At 39.0% G+C, this 24,017-nt stretch overlaps 2 protein-coding genes across 3 annotated transcripts in view; both read right to left on the reverse strand.

Moving 5' to 3' along the window:
• Positions 1-24,017, reverse strand: part of mical2a (microtubule associated monooxygenase, calponin and LIM domain containing 2a) — an 858,504-nt gene that overhangs the window by 508,220 nt on the left and 326,267 nt on the right. The window lies entirely within an intron of this gene.
• The window catches only part of galnt18b (UDP-N-acetyl-alpha-D-galactosamine:polypeptide N-acetylgalactosaminyltransferase 18b), a 91,930-nt gene continuing 77,672 nt past the window's right edge, over positions 9,760-24,017 (reverse strand). Inside the window, exons 9-11 of one of the 2 annotated variants that reach the window (XM_031324264.2) lie at positions 19,699-19,794; positions 16,184-16,348; positions 9,760-11,825 (exon numbers count right to left, since the gene is read on the reverse strand). In XM_031324264.2, the coding sequence (XP_031180124.1) occupies positions 11,679-11,825; positions 16,184-16,348; positions 19,699-19,794 (408 nt within the window). In that variant the 3' untranslated portion in view covers positions 9,760-11,678. Of the gene's footprint in view, positions 11,826-16,183; positions 16,349-19,698; positions 19,795-24,017 lie in introns of those variants that run through there. The other variant, XR_004896945.1, reaches the window with a different exon arrangement.

Below are 24,017 nucleotides of genomic sequence, written 5' to 3' on the forward strand. Positions count from 1 at the left end.
GGTTAACTAAGATACAATTACATTTAATGTTAGTTTTAAAACATCATCAGCTATTATACAGCACTCAAAAACTTCATCTGTACGGTGTGGGTGTAGTTTAATCATATTTTGTTGACAGTGGCCTGGCAACATAAGCAAACAACCCCAATTGGCATCATAGGGTTAGGGTTATTTTCTCTGCATTGATCCAGGTCAGGGCCACAGTGGAGTGAGGAGACCTGGAAGATATAATTTATAGTTGTTGTCTATAATTCCACCAGGGGGTGGTTTTATTTGGAGCTCAAACCACTTCAGCGGTTTTATCTCAGTGTGGAGGAGCAGTGGCTGGATGCCAAGGTCCCCCTGAAATTGCAAATGCCTCATCCTGTCTCTCGGAGTATGACCAGCTTCCTTTCAGATGCATCTCATTCAAGGTGCTTGTATAGGTAATGGTCGAAACAAGATATCAGTCAGTAAATCAAGATCCTTGATTTGTGGTTCAGCTCTTTCTTCACTCCCAAGGTCTGATACCAAGGTGCTGTGGTGCTTGAGTTGCAAAACCGTCCACCGCAGCTATCAATCACACAATTCTTCTTGCACTCGATCATGACCCTGCGTGACCCCTCTAACTGTGCCAAATACATCCCAAATGAGCAACCATTAAGGCTCAGCTGCAGTGTTTACTGTTGCAGGAGACAGTTGAAGTTGAAGCACAGTTCTGCTTTCTGCAATCTCACAGTGGTGTACACAATATTGACCATCCATCACGAAACAAATACTATGCCTGTGAGCATTGTGCCTGTATCTTTGCATGCGTGTGCACACCTGTTTGTGACTTTGTGTGCATATACATATGCTCGTGGGTGTTCCCCTCATGTTTCTTTTACTAACAGAGTTCATTAGCATTTCAAACTGTTTCTGCATCTCTTCTTTCAGGAAAAACAAGATCAGAGTTGCTCACCCCGGTGTCGAATGCCGCTCAGGTCATTTGTTTTTCATTGAGGATGGCAGAGTGAGAAGCATATTAAATGATTGTTAACGAATTGCGCTCTGCTTTGTTTTTGCTGTTTTGAGTTCTCCCAAATGACTCTCTGGCCCCGTTTATAAATGGGGCCAGAGAGTCATCCAAAGTGTCCAAATCTGATTTCTGGGTAATGATCAATCTGTGCATTCTGTCTGCATTCTGCATTGTAATTGCATTTTGTTTCCTACGTTTTATGTGCAGTTAAACAGACTGATAACTGCCATTGGTGATGCAATGTTTTGGCCACATTTAAGAATAGGCTACTGACTTGCTCCTTGTTTAATGTAACAAAATGAGAAGGACTCCAACTACAATCAAGATTTGTTTCGGATATTTTACTGTTTATTATTACTATTATTATCTATTTTATTTTATAAGCCAGCATTTAGAAACTTAGCAAAGTTAAGATACCACAACAGAAAAAGCAAAGCCAGTTTTAAAACAACATATTGAAACACTGTATTTGACTACTTAATCTTATTTCATGTAGATATTGTAGATATTTGTATTCATACATTATGAAAATGGGATCTTGATTAAATGGATCTAAGAACACACTTCATTTTCACTGGTTCAACAAAAATGAAGACAACAGGCCTGATTTGGATATATGAAAGCCATCCTTCATTTCTGGCTGCTGTTTGCGTTTATGTAGCGTCTGCTTCACAAAAGCTGCAGCTAATTACACAATTAGTGCCTGGGACTATCCTCTGAAGGAGAACTCAAAGGCACATTTCAGTGGTAGATTTGTATGAGATCAGCAACTTCAGAGAAGAAAATAAAATGTGGGTTACTGATTATGAAACAGAAATACATCATATGTAACAACATTCAAAAACATTTACAGAGGCCACAATTAAGTAATTTGAGCATCTTTTACTCATGAAATTATAACAATAACCCGCAGTTGTAAAACGCAAATGCAGTGGGAGTCACTGATTGAAGTTCAAAGGGAATGATAAAGAGATTAATGACCTAAAAAGGAAAGACTGTTTCACACAGAGCTTTTGGTGGTATCTGATTGAACGTGTCGACAAGAGCTGATCTCTGTGTGAACCCTGTGGCTGTACATTATATATCCTATCTTCCCTTTTGTTACAGAAACATGTCCTGACAAACATGTTCTCGACATATCTCCATTCACTTTCCAATTAGCACAAAACCTTACCTCAGCTGCATGAAAACATCAACTAATCCGACCAAATCTTCCTCTAACACTGATTCCCCCCACTGAGACTCCTGTCACGCTCTCAGCTCCTCTGTGGTCCACAGAGTTAAGCTAATGGATCCTCACCTGTTAACGCCATTGACTTGATTGATTCATCAGCTGTAACCTGTAAGTCTCCTGTTCACTCTTCTTGCAACTTTTACATAAAAAAATAGCTGCTTGCTGATTCCCAAGTGGGTGTTATGAGCAATGACAACATTAGTTTGACATTTTAAATGAATAGTTTGACATTTTGGGAAATTTGCTTATTTGCTTTCTTGTTGAGCGTTAGATGAGAACATTGATATTAAATATGAAGTTACAGCTAGCAGACTGTTAGCTAAACTTAGCATTTGGGCAATGTGCTGGGCTATTTCTTGACTCTGCCAATTGCCAGGGACTCCAGGAAGTTACTGGTCCCAACCAAGAAATAGTTTGCAACATAACCCACCATTAAATGAGATCGCATGTTAAGAAATTAGCTTTAGAAGTGCAGGTAGGTGGATTTTGTTTAACCTTTGGACAGAACCATGCTAGCTGTTTCCCTCTGTTTCCAGCATTTAGGCTATGCTAGGCTAAGCTAACCTGCTGCTAGCTCCAGTTTCATGGTTACCAACATACAGAGAGTGGTATCAAAGAATTTCTAATAAGGGAAGAAGTTCCACTCTCTCGATACTTCCGGCTTCTGAACTGGTTGCAGTTCCACTCTGGTTCCATAGGGGGCGTTCACAGGCGAGTGCAGAATGAATGGTGGTGTATGGAGCTATACCCCTCAAAATCCACTTTTCTCAGGATATAATTTTTTGTCTAGTAATTTGAATGTTGCATTCGAAAGGGGAGGCTAAGAAAATACACACTGCTGGGTGTTAGATTTTTTTAAAGTGGATTTTTTGTTCTAAAAAGCCTTTTAAAATGTCAATGACGTCATACACATCGTACGGCCAGAGATTCTGCTTTACGGCAAGCTCTGAGTCACTTCCTTTTTTCTCTCGAGGCATCGACAACACAGCTAACAGGTTAGGCTCTCCCTGTCAATACACGTGCTAGAAAGAGGTTTGCTAATGTTTTAAAGATCACGCCGAAATATTCACTCTGACATTCCGCTTTGGATGCCATCAAGTGGGATCTCTGGTCGTAATGAGTCCTTCACTGACCAATCAGCATTCATTAGCAGAATGCTAGCGTGTTATGGGCAACAACGACTCAACCTGTAAGAAATCGAAAGGACATAAGTATTCGTTCATTCAACTTTTGACCTATAATCCATGTTGAACTTGCAAAACTGCAATCAAATCTGAGATTTGTCAACGGCAATCAGGCGAAAGAGACAAATTTAGCCGTCTAGCTTCATAGAGTCCCATTCATTTTGCACTCGCCTGCAATCACCCCCAGTGAAACTCTGATGGAACTGCAACCAAATTTGGTACAATGGGGCTAAATAGGGAGAGAAATGACTCTCCGTAGACCGGCTCTGGTGGTATCAATCTTCTCATCTAACTGTCAAGACAGCGAATGAGCGTATTTCCCCCAGTGTCAAGCTTTTCCTTTAAGTAGTAACTCTACTGTGCGATCACACCACATCTCCAAAAATAGGTTTTCTTAATGGCTATGCATTATTTTGCCTAGATTTACTGCTGTAGGCCTATATCTGCAATGTATCTTTTTTTCTCACATCAAATGTAATTTCTGTGTTATTATTGAATGGTAAAATTGAAAATTGTTTTTTAAGTCTGTATAATCCAGAGACAACTGGTCAGAGGTTACTGTTTCGTGATTACATCGTGAAGTGAAGTGAGAGGTTCAAAAAGTAAATATCACTTAATTATTCTGAGTTTCAGCATGGAAAGCAATCTGTTTTCCGAGGCTCTTCTAATTGAGTTCTGTAAGGACATTCAGAAATAGGCTATTGATGGACTTTCTCCTGCAGTGTATATATACTGAGGATTACAGCTTATTGTATTGTGTGTACCCTTGATAAGTTCAGAGTCAGGTGGCCATATAAATGAGCCTCTCTCCTTCTAAAGCACATACCATTAGATCATTGCTTTCCATCTGCTTGACAGATGTTATTTGCCAGTTATGATTCATTTTGCATCTAGGTCAGCACAAGCTTTGTACATCAAACACACGATAACATGAAAATTACTTTAAAAAAGGGAGTCAAATGGATACAAAGTATTTCTTCTACCTTAATTGAGCTAAGTGTTTCAAATGCAGTATTGCTCCTTATCTCAAGTTATGTCTGATTATTCAGACCATAGACTATATAATATATATTAGAAATATAGTGGAGTGCAAAGTAAAGCTTAAAACGGAAATAGACAGAGACGGACAGGTTGATTGACAGATTGTGGGAGACAGGTGCAGAGAAGCAGTCAATCTTATCTGCATTCAGGATTTCAGAATAGCACATACTTGAAGGTGACAGTCTTTAAGATTCATGTTAATCCAAAAAACAGATGACACAACAACTCTGATGTCTATAATCTGCATGAAACCCAAATCTTTAATACATAAACTGTGCAGAGCTCTTTGTGTTTACTTAGACAAACTGAAATCTTTCAGAGAGATCTAATTTCAGTGGAAGAACAGAAGCAGGATAATCTTTAGCTGCGGAAGCTTTTATGATCAATGTGTGTGTTCCGGAGGATCTTGTATCAAATGCAGCTCTGTGCACAGGAGGACAAGAATAGAAATAGAGTTTTGCTTCAATGCTCATATGATGTCTTTCTCAGCAGCGCTGCAGGAGTGGAGAGGTAGAGTCTAAATCCAGATTGCAGTGATTAGACATTATTGGAGTGTGTCTGTGATGTGAGTTCAGGAACTGCAGCATTTTCTACTCATTTAGAGGAAAGTGTCTGTCTGAAATTTCTAAGGCCAGTGTTGTCAGGGGTGGGTATTGTTAGTGAGGCACACTATTGTTGTCACAGTAAAATGGGCCATAAATATGGCTGATTGAACCTGATGTACTGTGCGTATGACAAGCCAACACATTCTCACTCCCAGCACAGTAAAAAAGCATCTAGCCCTTTGGCGACAAGCACGGATTGGATCACCCTATAGAGTGGGATCTTCAGAATAGGTTTTCTGGCTTTGCTCTGATTAACTTTTGAAGGATCTACTTGCAAAAACAAATGTTGATTGGAGTTTATTCATTGATTTTAGTTCAAATCTATTGATCAGATGTCACAAATGTGTAGACAGAAATACAGATAGGTAGTAGTGAAGACGTGGCAAAACACAAGACATACAATTAAAATAAACTTCTAGGTTTTCATTCAGAATAAGGTATTCAGCAGGTTTGATTCAGTAAAGTAAATCAAAACCCTGATCAGTGATTCAGTAGCATCTGATACCTGCTTCTAAAAGAGGTATTGTATTCACAAAGACTTTCCACAGAGGCAGACAGATTACCTTCAGTGAGAAGTTACTAAAACCTAGGAGCAAATAGATTGCTATTACTACAATCAATACCCATTTTCACCGTTTAATCTGATTTATAGACTTCCTCTTGGAGCCTCATCCATCACTGTCAAAAGCCAGTTAAATTGAAAAGGATAAAATGTCACAATATGTACATATGTACAAGTAAAGTACAGTGAGATCCCAGCTGCTCAGGCAGTGAGCCGTATGGCTTTATAAAATATGTCTTTTTAATTCAGTTGACTGGCAGAAAGCTAAACTAGGTAATATTAAGGCTCATTATTTTAACTGCTTAAAACAAAGTGACTATTAATGACCTGCAGTTTAAACTGGGGAAATAAAAAAAAGCATTCATGCAAGTAAAGGTTTTAAAGCTGCACTACAGTAATTCGTATGTCTATATTAATCAATCAAAAGATTATGTGAAATATGTCACTTGTAGTGCTGAACCCACAGAAAATCATCCCCTGACTCAACCTGTCATCACCTTTCACATTTCACCTTCTTTTTAGCTCATTGTTTTGGTTTTCCAACTTGCAACTTAACTGTAATAAACAACATTGTTTACAGCCGCAGCAGGCAGCTGTTTTCAGCAAAAAAGCCCCAAAAACCTACTGTACGCTACTTGCCAAGCCCTGAACAGCAAACAGACGAAGTTAGCTAATGAGCCAGGTATTTCTCTCATGAGTTCGTGGAGACAAAAACAGAGCTAAAAGAAGAGGAATGTTAATGTTCACAGGTGGCCAGAAACATGACTCCAGTGAATGCTAATGTTGCTCTCTGAATTTGCTAACATCAAATGAATTACCATATCAACTTAATAAATTAATTATAATAATTATATACAGTATATAATTGATTCAGCAACTTTAAGTGGACTGTATGGAACTGAACTTGCAAGAAATCAAATTATTACAAACTAAAATGAGTTGTTTCTTGGGTCTCTATGTTTTTATTTATTTATGTTTTACTCTTTATCTCTTCTTATACCTGTACTTAAAATACTTGTGCATATTGTTAAACTGTATTTTACACTCTGAAAACCCCAATAAAAAAGATAGAGAAAAAAGTAGACTGTATAGTCACAGAATAAAACTGCATTATGTCAGTTGTAGTCAGTAGTTATGAATCCATTTTTACATTTATTATTGGCATTTCTAAGTTTTCTTTTACAGTAGCCTATTTAAAATACATTAGTGTTCTACATTTATGTTTGACTAATTGTATGTGAAAGTATTTAATAGTAATTGTATGTGTGTGTTTGAAATTATATTCTGTGAATGTTTTACACTATATTATTAATACAAGTAACCTGTTTACTTGCAGAACTGTAAGAAATCTCCTGTACTGGAACAGGTCCGCCTGGGTGAGATTAGAGATGATTTACCCCTCACTTTCAACCTTTTCATTATGACTTCAGGCCTCCCCATTAGCTTCATTTCCACTACAGCAAATCCCTTATCCACCATTACACTCTTTCACCTCACATACAGCACGGACAGATATGCACAAAAAAAAAATAGATTTGTCAGTTTGTTCATTTGTATAGGTCAAAGCATTCAAGCGTGACATAAAAAGGGCAAAGATTAAAGTTACATCTGCATCTGCGGGCAATTACATCCTGTCAGGTCTTTTCAGCTAATGTGCTCACCTATGGTTCGATGCCTGGGGATATCTGAGAATATGCAGATACAAACTTGTAGCCATGGCAACGCAGTTACAAGTCAAATTCACTGTCACAGAAAACAATTAACAGTGATTTATCCACATGTGAAGCATTTTGGCTTTTTTCACACTCACGCATTGTTCTTTTAAATCTTTTAAAGTTTTTTGCTTAAAGCCTCTTGCCTCTAACACTGTTATCTTTCTCTAGATTGTAAATGAAGAGTCATTTCATCTTTGGCAGCGTTTATGTTTAATTTCAACTGAGAAGAATAGCTGCATGGACTATTCCCACGTTTTGTTTCTGTGTGTTGTCCCATACGCCCTGCAGGTACTGACTATTTCCCCTCAGCTACCTGTGGCTCACCTGCAGGAGAGGGAACAGAGAAAACCTCCTCTCTGCTGGATCCTGAGGGGCGTTCAGATATTCTCACGTCTGACAAGCTGCTTCCTTTTGCCATATGGTATTCAAATTTCAACTGATTCCCCTGATCACACCAAGACTTCTGCCAGGAATATATTCCTCGATGTTTTATGTCTCTGTGTCAGGGGCAGAAAATAATGACAAGACATGATAAGTTGCCTCTCAGAGCTTTTTTCCCACAAGAGACAAAAATATGACTAATAGAGGTAGAGAGAGAAACAGAAACACAGGGGGGAGAGGGAGGAAGAGAGCGAGAGAGAGGTGGGGGGCGACGTCGATTTTATTTTAGGAATAATTGAACATTTTGAGAAATATGTGTATTTGTTTTTTGTCGAGAGTTAGAGAAGATACCACTCCCATATCGGTACGCTAAATATGAAGCTACCATAAGAAACAAGTTGGAAACATTAGCATTGAAACACAAAAGACAAGTTGGAAAAATAAAACACAGACATAAAAAAACAAAAAAACACTTATTTTTTGCATTCTGATGTGTATTTCGATGACAATCTTCTGTTTTATTCTTCACCTCACTCTTCATGTTTTGTTTAGCGACAGAGGTTTTCAGTTTCAAATCTGTCACCATTTTGGTGTGGAGGGTAGAGGTGTGAGGGGAAAGGGGAGAGGAGAGCGTGATTTCAATATAATCTGCATACTAAGGAGAGAATATCTCACTTCCTGAATCTGCTGTCTGTTCTGAAGCCAAAGCCTTTGGCATCACCATACAGCAGGGGTGGCGAACCTGTGGCTCTTGAGCCGTATGCGGCTCTTTGCCTGCTCCTGTGAGGCTCTTACTGTGTGGCTGGGGGCTGTGTCATTGGTTGATTGTTGTTTTTAACTTTTCTGAAACATACAGTATTTCAGATAAGTAAAAAAAAAAACACATTTGAATGCATCTGCCAATACTGCCAATACATTTGCCAATTATTTTAAAATGGAAAATAATGCAGCAGAGTTTTGAGGACAGATTCTGCAACCTGAGGAAAAACAGCGACCACAGATCACCTTCCTCGTTAACCCTTTCACTGCTGAATCCGACTGTTTGAAAGCCCCTTTAGTGACAAATGAGTGAGAGAGTTGCTTCGAGTGGCCACAACCGAGTTCAAGCAAGACCTGAAAAGGATTGTGGATAACAAAGACTGTCAGGTTTCAGAGTCAATCTAAGTGAGAAAAAAAAACTATGAAAACTATGGTGCGTTTTTTTTTGTGGCTCTTTATACCTAACTGGTTGGCCACCCCTGCCATACAGCAATGACTTCAATGAGTTCACCTGGAACTCCCAAACCGGAAGTAACGCTGAAAACACACCAAGCAGAGGCGGAGTGCTCGCCGCAATATGTAAATAAATTTGTGCTAAGCTAAGTTGACCGACTGCTGACTACGTACATTTATAAGAATGGCATCAATCTTCTCAACCAACTATTGCTAAAGCTCACTAACTGGACTTTAATGCCATCCATACTATGTGAGCTATGGTCAAGCTTTAAATTACAGCCTGTAAATTACATTGTGTACATACAGAGTACCATTGAAATACCTACTGAGTGGGCGCCTGGGTAGCTCACCTGTTAAAGCGCGCACCCATATATAGAGGCTTAGTCCTCAATGCAGCGGCCGCAGGTTTGGTTCTGACCTGTGGCTCTTTGCTACATGTCATTCCCCCTCTCTCTCCCCTTTCTAAGCTGTCCTGTCAGAAATAAAGGCCTAAAAATGCCCCAAAAAAAGAAATACATAATGAGTACCTACTGGTAGGTACAAGCAGAGAAGTACAGGGAATAAGGGTGTAACCAATTTGCCTTTAGGAGGGACCTAGAAATAAATTGCCATGCAAATAGTTTTATTTGACCTAGTACAATAGCCTATATGTCCTTCAACAATAGCTATGTCATGAAAAGGAGCCACACTATGTCTGGCAGTAGATGTAGTTTTAATCGTCAGATGGATTTTGTGTTGGATTTCAAAACTACATTTAACATTTAAAAATAAAGCACACAAAAATACAGCATTACAAATTGCTCATATGAATAAAATGTTCAGGCAGAAGATGTGCCTGTCAGTCTTTAATTCTCATATCAAAGCAAATGACTGTAATTTTGCTAATGCTAGATCTCAAAAGGGAAGACATACATATTATCACCCCGGCTTCATCCAAATCAGGCCAGCTTTTTTCTGAGATATTGTACGTGACTAATGTTCACACAGAGACAGTTTCATCACTTTGATACAGTTGGATGTATATTTTACTCCACATTTACAGGGAATTTAATCTCGGTAGTGTACTTTGTGCCAACCTTAAAATATATCAATATTTCAAATCATTTTCTGGCACAAGATGATGTGGTAAATCAACAAGGGTAATAAATGTATGTATGATAATAGAATATTAAACAAATGTACACACACAGATTCCCTATCTACAGTCATTTTAAAGCTGAAAGCTAATGTTTGGAATGAGTACCAGCAGGCAAACAGGATGAGTGGTCAACTAAAAGAGGATGTCAGTAATATGCATGGGAATACTGTTTTGTTGAATTGCTTTCATTCAAAGGTTTGATCATGCAGAGGCGCTCGCATTGCATATATTAAGACGTGTCAGTGAGGGAGGTCCTTTTGATGAAAGTGGGTTTCCATGTTTATTTAATGCCATGGTTTGCAGAGCTCTGCTTGAATGTGGATGGTAATGAGGACTGGCATGTTGAAAACAGGCTGTGCCACTCGTCTCCTCCCCAGGTGCACACAACAGTCAGAGCAGAAATCAGCCCGTTTCTCAGCTCCTGTCCCTGCATTTGTCATTACAAACTGAGGGCATCACTTCCATGACTCAGTCATTTCTAAATGCTGTGTGTGCATGTAGATCAGTCTGTGTTGTTAAAAAAAAAGTTCCCCTTTAAAGGCCAAATGTATGGTGGCCCTGAGAGTTCAACACAGAAATACACAGAATATTGCACAGCAAATATCTATGGTGTACATAGTGTTCAGGCTAATAAAGCCTGTCATGCTACGGCATCTTTACTCGCGGAGACATAAGTCACAAGTAACTATCAGCTACAAACCATGACTCGTGTGCATGGGTATGTTCATCAGTTTTGAATGTCCCCTGGAAACTTGTTTTATAACTCAGTTCTGTTTAGTTCTCTGCAATTCGTAGCATTTCTGTATTTGGTTGTGTTTTCTGACTTTTCACTGCATTTTGTTATGCTGTATTATGTGTTGTCAAACTGGTGAAAAGGTTTTGCACATTTGCATGTGTTTTCTTTAGTTGCAGTGCATTGAAATCTCAGGGCCACTGCACTCACCAAAAATCTATTTGGCATTGATAGCAGATTCAAGTACTTTTGAATTAAATGATAGGGCGACCCTTGATTAAAGATTTGAATCACAAAATATGCCACAACAAAAGAAAAAAAAGCACATGCACTCAGTAGTTTACATCAGTTATTTTACTGTTATATATTACAAATAATCAAAGTATTTACATTTAGAAAATAATCTATAATTTTTTAGATTTATTCCAACGTTTCCCCACAACTGTACAGTATAATAAACCTACAAACCTGAGACACTAAAATAAAGTAATTACAGCAGGGACAGGTTTCGGAAAGCTTGCTACACAGTAGCAATTATGAACAAAGTACAAAAACATATTGGACCCATTACATCTTTTAAGTCAACGGAAATCTGACTGTACTGTATTTACCACAAAATATACTAAATATACTACCTTGTCAAATCTGCAAAATATCCGCCAACTATGGCTGATCGTGTAAGCAAAATAAAATGTTTAACATTTACGATGTGATGTCGACTTGAGCTAACCAGAGGACATCGTGGTGCTCAAAATGATGGTGTTCAACCATGCACCGCTCTTCTGTCGGACTCCTGCTTCTTATCCTTTCACACATGTGCACACAAAAGAAACAACTCCATCTATTCACTCCAGTGTTACCTTCAGCAGTCAATCATAAGGTGCTGCTAAACATCACGTTTGTGATGAACCATTTTTGTCCAGTGCATTTCTGCAGAGCCAGTTGGTAGCCAAACTCATTGTCGCTGCTTGCTACAAGCTCTAGGCATCTCTTTGATTTCCTGTTCTGAATGGATCCTCCCTGAAAAGATAAAAAAGGAGGCTGGTGAAAATTGTCTCCTTTAAACCCACACTGCTGTGAATGGATACGGATGTGTGCTGCTGAATCGCCCTAAGTGTTTTGGTTGAATCACACTACCATCCTCATGGGGTCCCACCAGATAGCATCAACATGGTTTCAAGGCAAAAACAACATTGCAATTGCCAGTGTAGTCATTAGTGTTCTTCCAAGCAAGGGCCAAGATTTTTGAAAGAATACACAGAAGAAAAAAAGAAACAAAGACAATACAGACAAAAACACCTGGTATCGAGGTGGAAGAGAAATAAAAAAAAAACATGAAAGACACGAAAATCTTGTAGTTTCAGAGCCATTACAATATTGTTTAAATCAATCATTTAATGTATTGGCAGGTGAGAAATCTGCCTGCAGGATTAGCAGCATTCTTTAGTGCAAAAAGAAATTCTAGTCCAACAATTTACAAACTTTAATAAGACAGCTGTTGCCAGAGCTGAACAGAGTGAGCACATGTGCTTCTAAAATACTCCAGCAGGATTTTCTCATTACAGTGTCAGGGCAGACCAGGGCAAGTGAATGAAGAGGAGGCCTTCAACAGTCAATACAGTGTGGAGAGAGCTGCAAGGAAAATACTCTTGTCAATACTATTATCAGTTTGGCCTGTGTGTGGTCCAAGAGACATTTTATTTTATAGATAACAGATTGGTAATAACTGCTAAAAGTGGGCATTTATGGACCACTATGTAGTAGTGTCCTGAGCCAGCCCATAAAAGCAGTAAATGGGGCAATCAAGGCTTTTTGTAAACTTAGAGGAACATGCCGACTTATTGGGACTTCTAACCATATACAAACTGGGAACTGAGTGAACTCTAGGCGAACTCTCTGCTCCTCACCACAGGGCTTAGCGAGCAAATCACTCCGCCCAAGTAGCAGAAGTAGCAGTGCTTCGCCTTCTGAGAATATAGTTCCCAGTATGTATACGGTTAGAAGATGGCTGTGTCTCATGTGACCTTTTTATTTGTACACACTGTGACTATACAAATCACAACATGTAAATAGGAACATGTTGGCGTTATTTTGTCACTTATTGGGAGCAGTAGGCTAGATGGAGCTGGTTACCTCCAGGATCTGGGCTAAACTAGGCTAGCAGTGGGTGCGTCAGACAGAGTTACAACACGCACGGAGATGAGAAGGGTATGTATGGACTTATCTAACTCTGGGGGATACGGTGAATAAGCTAAAGTCCCAATAAGTTGGCATGTTCCTTTTAGAGTATCAGCTACATAAAGCCACATTGGTTTCAAATTCTCACTCTAGGTTACACCAGCTTTCAAAATGAGTTGCTAACTGCAGATATTAAAAAAAGTATTATATGATGTGATAGTATTTTAACCATCTCCATGACAACTGATCATCTCCATCTGCAGAGGAAGGCCACAAGTTGGTAACAACATTACCATTATTTTGTGAAGCTGCTGTTTGCAGGGTCAACAATGAACCTTCAAGCTCAATCATTATGTAAGAGAACATGAAACAGAACATAATGTGTTTATTTTTATTTCTGTCTTTTAGGTTTAAAATGTTGAGCAGTGAGTAGTACCCAACACTGTCACACACCAAAAAAAACAATTTAGACATTTTGAGGCAGACACAAGCTCCATGGCCAAGTTTTCCAAGACTGGATCAGATCCTGGCAGTGTGCACTGCAGGAGAGCCCCTGAGCCACAGGGCTTATAAAGAAACACCAAAAACCACCTGTTTAAGCCAGATTCAGAAACAGCTTCATACTCTTGGTTGGTGCATACTTGGACCCCAGCATACCTCCTTCTGTTTTAGTTATTACTGCAAGTTGTTGTTAAAGGAACACACCAACTTATTGGGACTTTAGCTTATTCATCGTAACCCCCAGAGTTAGATAAGTCCATACATACCCTTTCTACCTCCGTGCGCGCTGTAGCTCTTTCCGACGGCTCCACCTGTAGCTTAGCCTAGCACGGATCCTGAAGATAATTGGTTCCAACTAGCCTACTGCTCCGAATAAGTGACAAAATAATGCCAACATGTTCCTATTTACATGTTGTGATTTGTATAGTCACAGTGTGTACAAATAACAAGGTCACATGAGACACAGACATCTTCTAACCGTATATAAACTGGGAACTATATTCTCAGAAAGGGGAAGCCTGCTACTTCTCCTACTTGGGCGGAGTGATATGCTTGCACCTGAGAAGCACCGGGAGAGAAGAAATGCTTCGCTTTTCTGAGACTATAGTTCCCAGTTTATATACGGTTAGAAGATGTCTGTGTCTCATGTGACCTTGTTATTTGTACACGCTGTGACTATACAAATCACAACATGTAAATAGGAACATGTTGCCGTTATTTTGTCACTTTTTCAGAGCAGTAAGCTAGTTGGAACCGATTACCTTCAGGATCCGCGCTAGGCTAAGCTACCGGTGGAGCCGTCGGAAAGAGCTACAACACACACGGAGATGAGAAGGGTATGTGTGGACTTATCTAACTCTGGGGGTTACGGTGAATAAACTAAAGTCCCAATAAGTTGGCGTGTTCCTTTAATGTAAAATATTTCTTTGTAAAATGTTAGTTTTTCTTCCTTTCATCCTTCATGGATGGTGTTACGGACTGAGTGACCCACAGCAGCTAATGTTTTGTATGCTAATAAACTATAGTATATATAATACTAGACAAAACCAAGTATCATCTAATAGTCTTATGCTACAATATATTTCAAATACAGAATTACTGCAGAATCCAAAAGGCACTTCAAAGATTATTTCATTTAGAGCTGAGGTTCTTTTTCTGATATATCATGTTTTAGACAAAGAAGCTTCGGTAGCAGCTGCTAAGAGCAGTTAACATTAGTTTTGTAAGTTGACTTACAACCTGTACAGCTGCAAGTTCTCTATATAGCATCTTCATGCTGCTTATAAAATCAGCCTCCAGGAGTTGGCTAATGAATGTATATATGTTAACAGTGAGCATGTAGCATGTGGGAAGGTTGTTATTTGGTTTAGGGTGCTATGGTTTGCTAGGGTTTTCATTATTCATATTCTACTATGCTTTATAGGCCTACAGAACAATCGGTATTTGTTACAGAAAAATAAAAAAGTATCACCCACACATATCCACAAAACACACAAGCAGAACAAACCATACAGTCCCCCACCCACCAAACATGTGCTTGCTTTTCTAATCAGCACCAACACATGAAGAATCTTCACATGCAAGCATGTATTTCATTTCTTTCCCAAATCAAGGCTTATCAACATCACTCCTTCGTGGATAAAGGAGGTCTTTACAGTGGATGAGATTAAAATATCTTTTGTAAATCAGGTTTTCTGCAACATTTGAATTAAGATAAAACAAAATCACAATATGGACTGCAATATCCATATCTGAATAAGTAGCGTTGTGCTGCAGAGATGTCCTGGCCCACAAATCGTATTCTACAGAGTTAAGTCAATGAAAATGAGAATAATGCAAAAATGATCATTCCCTCCAATATAGTGACTCATTACAATATCAGTCAAAATAATTGCAATTAGATATTTATTCTAAATGATTACTAGTGCACTAGTGCACTGTTCTCCAAAGTTGCTATGGCTGCATCAAGGCAAATCTATTTCAGTCTGAGCTTGACACTTTGCATGTGTGCAGTCCAATCTGTGTTAATAATTGATGCCGTATTTCAGAGACTTGATACTCTCCAACCTTGCTGATATGTACCCATCTTGCTTACTAAATTATACAAAAGGTAACTAAAGTAACCACTTAAACTTCTGTGTGAGAATATGTGATGTATGAGCACATAAAACCTCTTCCCACTTTGTGTCAATTGCTTTGTAAAACCAAATAGATACACATAGATACACCTTTAGCAGCAGTCCAGCACTAAACTATTGTACTCTGTGTGTCTAATATGAAGCACATTTGAGATTTTATACATATTTGGCTGAAAGGGAACAAAGAGGAACAAAATCTATAATTAACAATGGACTCACAGCATGGCACACAACAATATGAGGTATTTTGAGCCCAAATCAAAGCATACAGTAAATCCATTTCACCCACTGTCATGGGCCATGTTGAGCAGGTGGCTGCTTATTCTGTTAAAACACAGTTTGCAAGCACAGTTAATGAAGAAAGACAATCATTAAGTTTCAAGACTCATCTAAATGAACTGAGTCAAACAGTAAATTAAACCACTGGCATGGTTAAAAGCTACCACATTTGGTTTATCCTGTCACATTCAACAAAATGCCTTAAATGAGGCTGAATAGAAACTGAAAACGGAATGTTGTGCTTTCTGACGATGCGTGGCGGCTGTGTTCATGGGTCGTCACCTGAGTGAAGAGCCAGTGGAGCTTCATGCGTTTGGCTGCGGCATAGCTGCACTCGATGAGGCGCGGCCTGCTATTCACGTCGACCAGGCACTTGTTGTCGTCGTCATCAACGGTGGGACTGAGGAGCCCGATGTGGAGCTGCTGAGTACTGGTGTAGTACACATTCTGCAAGAAACAACACATAAAACAAAGTGCATAGTGTTGTAATGTAGGTTCAGATAGCTGTGGTTGGCATTTAGATAATGGTCCCTCTAGATCTGTATATGACTATACAGGTAATAAACTATGCAGTCTTTGGGTATGAAAGAGACATTTACATACACTAAATATGTATATTTATACAGCTATGAATGGAGGACAAGGAAAGACAAGGCAAGGCACACAAAAGAAGCTCATTATTAATTCAGGAATGGGGAGAAAACCCAAATAATTTTACCCTCTCTGATAGCCTTTTTCACAGCAGCCTTTTTGCTCATATTCAGCTGAAAATCATTTGCAGGAATAAAGCAGGATAAGAATGCTCTGTACTCAAAGAGAAAACGGCATAGTGGTATAAGCATGAGACAGAGAGAGAGAGAAAGTAAAAGGGAGAGGGAAATTGTGGATTGCATTTACAGACAGAGCAGTGCTCAGAGTAAGTGAATTAACTCCAGTGCTGTACTTAAGTACAATTCAGCTATCATTTATTTTACATACTTCCCATAACATATATATTATAAGCTTATGAAAACAAAGCATTGTTAAAGATGGCTTCCAACTGGTTTAGCTCATGTTCTTAAAGCTTTGTTTCCCCTATTCATTTTCTAATGACCCCTCAGATTTATTTGGGCCCAACCCCTTGGTTGGTTGGACTCAAGTATCACACTATACTGTTTAATATTGTTAAAATTAGCTCCACCTTGACCAGCAACAACAGTAAAATGCTGCTAACACATCAAAGTATTAATCTAATAAATTCATATATAATAATTCAGCAGTGGAGGTGCCTTGACTGATGCAGAGTTCTTTATATTTTTATATTTGACATACAGTGTGTAGTTGTTTTTTACATTGTTGTACTGGTACTTTTACTTAAGTAAAGGATCTGCGTACTCAAGCTTAAAACAAACAAATGAACAAAAACTAAATGGAAGGGAGGCAACATAATTTTGTTAGCAGAATTCAAATGACAAAGATGCGTAACAAAAGAACAGGGGAGTTAGATCCATATCAGAGCAGACAATTACTGTCAACAGTGACTCTGTCTGTAAAAGTCTATACATTTCATAAGGGGGCCCGGGCTCTGACTCAGCACCTTCATTATCTGTCAGAGATATTTTCTTTCTTTTAAACAAAAAAATCAGGGCCATGTTTGCTTATTCTGCAGCTTGTCTTAACTTTTACTCTGATGCTTCTTTTAATCTACTCTTATTTGTCTCATATTACCCAAACAGCCTCCTGCCTCCTTCACACTAGACGTTAAACAGTCTGATGAATGTGAATTTTTTGTGCTGCTCATTTTTGGAGCAGTGCAGACTGCCAGGGCCGTACGTGGCTGTGCTTTCTATTGTTGCTGTGCTTAAGTCAGTATGTTTTGTTACTGCTTAAGCTGAAGCGCTGTACTCCATGTTTGCTGACAACATGCTCTTGTAAAGTCAGTCACGTGCTGGATTGTTAGCTTTGTAATACCTTTTCCTTTCATGAGTGGCTGTGCAATTTTCTTTTAGCATGTTGATGTACTGCATTTACTGCAGCACCTCAGATGCAAAGTCTAGCTCTCCCAAAGCAACTCAGCGACATTTTGACTGACTACAGCAAACATTTGCTATGTAAACGTGTCATTATAGAGGCAATCCAGGGTCTAAATCCTCTCAAGGATGTAAAACTGAAACATTAAAATAGAGCAAGCTAGATTTGTCTTGCAGAGGAGATGCCTAATCTGATTACTGTAGGAATGCTGGTGCTACTGCAATCCTTTATTTGAAATGCCTGGATTTATGAGAGATTTATAGCATATAACAGATTTATAATGAGCAAGTTTTAAAGTTATCTAGGTCTCAGAAAGGGCTGTAGAAGTTTTTAAGGGAACATTCTTATTAAGATTACACAAGATTACACAGATTTCTCCTTAATCAGTATTCATTTGCACTGCAATGCAAATATCAATATAAGGCGTAATGAGTGTGAAACGTCCAATAGATAGAATAGAATGTGAGATCAAGTCTTATGTTTTAGTCTGTGTTTTAGTGTGTAGTTAGCCTGATGAGGATTAGCACACATGAGGGGTGTGGTGTTGTTGATCTGATTTGACCCAGCCCACTGGCAGGTGAGAGTGATGAGATTCATTCAGGAGATTCATTCAGAAAAGAAGCAGGATGCGGCAGGCTGACGGCTGCAAACCACATGCTACCACATGAAGAACACTGTTGAAGACAAAGATGCTGAAGGACTATTCTCCTTTTCCCACAACACAACTTTGTAAATACACCTTTTAAAACCTGAACTACAAACAAAGACAGCGGGGGGGCTGGCCCAGTGACGACGAAGGAGAGGGCGCTGGAGAGCGGATGCTGAGCGGCGGCCTCCAGGCTGCTGGAGAGGGTGATGCCAGTAATCATCTTCAGACGTGAACTAACACAGCTGGGTGAGTCAGTTTAACACAGCACAACCCCTCTTAGCTAGTAAAGTATACACTCATCCAGACCAGTTTAGTCCCATTTTCATGTTAAGCGCAACACGCAGGGAACAGGAGGCTAGCCTTTAGTAGCTGTGTTCCTTTATTCAACCAGCCCGGGTGAGCTTAGCCTTGTAACATCAAGCCTCACTTTATAAGACAGGTTTACAACTGTCACGGCAAGGTTAAACAATCTCTGAAAACAATCTTCTCAGACATTATAGGATCAAGGAATCAATAGGAGCTGGAAGAGGCTGGAGAAAGTAAATGACAATCAAACTATGCTAACATTTGAAGACACTTAAACTCACTATTATTTGGGCTGAGATATGACCTGAACAAGTAGTCCACAGATACGGTTTTAAAGACATTGACTGATGAAAAACAGAAGCAAGCGGTTGAAGAAACCAGAGGTCTATCAGGCTGTGTGTAAGGAAGTAAACCATTGACATTAAAGTGAAGAAAGAGACAGAGACAAATGTTCAAGTACAAGTCATCTTAATCAAAAAAAAGGACTTTACACTGTACTGTGGCATTTTATTCTGAGCTGGACTCAGTTAGGACATGTCAGCCCTAAATGCAGCGGTGTGAAAAATTGGGGAACAGTGTATTATGTATCTAAAAACATCGAGGAGTGTTTCTGTAAAGGGCAAAATAGAAAACCTGATCCTGTTTTATGAGGTAAAGCTACTGAGTTTGATCCAATCTGAAAGCAAAGGGAAAGTTATTTTCTTCAAGATAGAACAGGTTCTTTTGAGTAAGAAAAACCCAAGATGGAAATAAAATATAGAGGTGATATATTAAATCTGGCTTTACGCTGCATGCTGCATGAAACAGTGGTGCGGAGATAGAGGGCTCTAACCTGAGGTGTCATCCCGTGACAGAGATACAGGATGGGGACATTGTCATTGTCGGGCCCCTGGTCCAGACACAGATCATTCTTCAGAGAGTTTTTCAGCTAGTAGACAAAGAAAAACACACACAGTCACACACAACACACACACGCACACAATGAAACAAAATATATGAATTGTGTGGGGGTAAAATCAGTAATACAGTGTTTGCATGCACAAACTAACCCAGATATTAGTCATAAGCAGGTGTGTTGCCACTTCTTTTATTACATCTTTTGTTATTATTAATATTATATATCTTTATGGCAGGTAGATTTATGTATGTGTGTGAGCGTGCGTGCATGTGTGTAATGTTAATGTACCGTTTCAGGAGCAGCACAGCAAATGTTGTACAATGTGCAGGGACAATAAGGCATCCTATTCTATTCTGTGAGTATTTATGCTACTATGAATAATGTTTTCTATCTTTGAGAATGCACACCGAGCAGGGTGCAGACCAATGTGAGCTTAAATTCAAGTCCATCACAATTAAAACATGTTGCTCAACTCTTCTCCTGTACACTTTATCAAACAAAAGGTGGACCTCTTTCAAAGGATTCTGTGTCTGATAGATTATATTTGCTCTCAAAACAGGATTTTTTGATTAGACATTTTAGATGTGTTGAAAGCCCTGAAAACCTATTTTTTGAATCAGCTTCTTAGGGACCGTTATTTATTTCAGGGGCCACCAGAGGAGTTTTGGGACCTTTAGGCTAAAACGACTTGACCCTCCCCTCGCCAGTAATCATTTTTCTATGACCCTCCAAAATGATTTGAAAAAGAGGCATGACCCTCCCCAGCAATTTATTGATGCCTTCTGTGTTAGTTTGCGCTTAGTAAAGATTTACAGATGCCATTTGAATTTTTACAGCCATGGCATAGATGAGTTAACCTCTGCTTTCTGATCTTACACATCACACTCCTCTGTTATGGTGTGGTGGCCATTTCAGTAGATTTACTCACTAACATTGTTGTGGAAACACAATAAGCATGGAAACTAAATGCACACTTCCTGCATTACTTCAAATACTAAGTTACTCCTCTAGTAAACTAGTATTCACATGAAATAAAACAATAAAACATTGAGACCATTCAGCAAAGGACACTGGGAAATAACCAATTCAAAACTGGTTGCTATGGACTCGTCACTAGTCTTCCTCAGTCATTGTATATTTTAGCACATAGGTAAAGCTGCCAAAGCTGAACATTATATTCCAAAACATATATGTTTATTTATTTTTTTATTTTACCTTTATTTAACCAGGAAAATCCCATTGAGATTAAAAAACTCTTTTTCAAGGGAGTCCTGGCCAAGAAGCAGCAAAAAAGTTACAAACATACAATACGATTACATATACATTATAAAAAACAATTACAAAGGATCGACTCAAGTGCTCTCAATCTGGACTTAAAAGCGTTCAATGAAAGTAATTCAGTCAAAGGAGCAGTGCTCCCCCTGCCCCCCAGCAAACTCATGGGTCAGACCCATCTGGTAGCGAAGGAGGGCCGAGACTAAGAGCTACATGAAAAAAATATGCACCAAACAAGCCACTTTGAAATTTTGCTGTTTTCATGAATACAAAAGTTGGGTGACCCCCCCCCCCCCAGACTATATTTGACCCTCCCCTCAACAAAGAATAAAAAGACATGACCCTCCCCTATTTTCCTCCGGTGGTCCATTCCATGAATACCGAATGGTCCCTTACTGTAAATGTTGAGGTCCTACATAAACATACTATTTTTCACATGATAGTCACACCCACACTGGGTTTTTGATTCTTAAACTCTTACTAAATAATACCTAAATATTTTTTTTTTTACTTTTCTTGCTGCTTATTGATTCATAAATATATAATGTTTTAAGATTTCAGAAGAAATATTTGAAGTTTTCCGGGGCTGTAAGATAGACTTTGAAATGACCCAGTTATCGATAAATTCTAAGAGATGAAAGAGATTTGGGTATACTGTGTTTTTAAAATTTTGTGAGGTTGAAAGAATACAGAGTTTTTGCTTTGATTTGAAAAATGGATATTCAGCTTTTTACCAATTGATAGGTTAAGATAAAAATATATATATATTTGCTGTTATATTATATATTTTGTATTCATGGTCATTTATATTTGTCTTGTAAATTTCTGTTACAAGAGTAAATATAGTGTTTTGCAATCACAAAAATGACAATACTGTCTTGTATGCTAAGTTTTGATGGTGATCTTTAAGTCACATGAATGAACATGAATGATTAATTACATTACATTATATGTCATTTAGCTGACGCTTTTATCCAAAGCGACTTCCAATTAAGTGCTTTCAACCCTGAAAGTGCAAACTCCAGACAACAAGTAGTAAGTGCAAGTACATTAGCTTTAAATAAGCAAAACTACAAAGAGCCATATGAAAGTGCAGCTTCAAGAAATATATATATATATATATATATATAGCTGCTATTTTGCAAGTTCTCCCACTTAGAAATCATGGAGGGGTCTGAAATTGTCATCGTAGGTGCATGTCCACTGTGAGAGACATAATCTAAAAAAAAAAATCCAGAAATCACAATGTATGATTTTTTAACTATTTATTTGTATGATACAGCTGCAAATAAGTATTTGAACACCTGTTTATCAGCTAGAATTCTGACCCTCAAAGACCTGTTAGTCTGCCTTTAAAATGTCCACCTCCACTCCATTTATTATCCTAAATTAGATGCACCTTTTTCAGGTGTCTTTAGCTGCATAAAGACACCTGTCCACCCCATACAATCAGTAAGAATCCAACAACTAACATGGCCAAGACCAAAGAGCTGTCCAAAGACACTAGAGACAAAATTGTACACCTCCACGAGGCTGGAAAGGGCTACGGGGAAATTGCAGGCAGCTTGGTGAAAAAAGGTCCACTGTTGGAGCAATCATTAGAAAATGGAAGAAGCTAAACATGACTGTCAATCTCCCTCGGACTGGGGCTCCATGCAAGATCTCACCTCGTGGGGTCTCAATGATCCTAAGAAAGGTGAGAAATCAGCCCAGAACTACACGGGAGGGTCAATGACCTGAAAAGAGCTGGGACCACCGTTTCCAAGGTTACTGTTGGTAATACACTAAGACGTCATGGCTTGAAATCATGCATAGCACGGAAGGTTCCCCTGCATAAACCAGCACATGTCAAGGCCCGTCTTAAGTTTATCCAATGACCATTTGGATGATCCAGAGGAGTCATGGGAGAAAGTCATGTGGTCAGATGAGACCAAAATAGAACTTTTTGGTCATAATTCCACTAACCGTGTTTGGAGGAAGAAGAATGACGAGTACCATCCCAAGAACACCATCCCTACTGTGAAGCATGGGGGTGGTAGCATCATGCTTTGGGGGTGTTTTTCTGCACATGGGACAGGGCGACTGCACTGTATTAAGGAGAGGATGACCGGGGCCATGTATTGCGAGATTTTGGGGAACAACCTCCTTCCCTCAGTTAGAGCATTGAAGATGGGTCGAGGCTGGGTCTTCCAACATGACAATGACCCGAAGCACACAGCCAGGATAACCAAGGAGTGGCTCTGTAAGAAGCATATCAAGGTTCTGGCGTGGCCTAGCCAGTCTCCAGACCTAAACCCAATGGAGAATCTTTGGAGGGAGCTCAAACTCCGTGTTTCTCAGCGACAGCCCAGAAACCTGACTGATCTAGAGAAGATCTGTGTGGAGGAGTGGGCCAAAATCCCTCCTGCAGTGTGTGCAAACCTGGTGAAAAACTACAGGAAACGTTTGACCTCTGTAATTGCGAACAAAGGCTACTGTCCCAAATATTAACATTGATTTTCTCAGGTGTTCAAATACTTATTTGCAGCTGTATCATACAAATAAATAGTTAAAAAATCATACATTGTGATTTCTGGATTTTTTTTTTTAGATTATGTCTCTCACAGTGGACATGCACCTACGATGACAATTTCAGACCCCTCCATGATTTCTAAGTGGGAGAACTTGCAAAATAGCAGGGTGTTCAAATACTTATTTTCCTCACTGTATATATATTATGTTTTTTAAATATATAATAGACTGTATATTTTATAAGGAAACTGAAAACAACCGTAGACACCTTCCTGATGAAGGAAAAATAGCTGTTTGGTGAGGTTAATTAAATGTTGTGAACATGGACTATGAATAATGTTAATAATTTCTGTGTGGTGTCCAGTCCACAGATAAAATCATCTACTGCCAAAACACAGTGAGAGTGAGCAAGCTGCATCTACCACCTGCTCTCTTCAACTCTGCACTACATAATTTCCTCTACAGGG

Source organism: Sander lucioperca, chromosome 3 (genome assembly GCF_008315115.2).
Source record: "Sander lucioperca isolate FBNREF2018 chromosome 3, SLUC_FBN_1.2, whole genome shotgun sequence".
Classification (NCBI taxonomy): Eukaryota; Metazoa; Chordata; class Actinopteri; order Perciformes; family Percidae; genus Sander; species Sander lucioperca.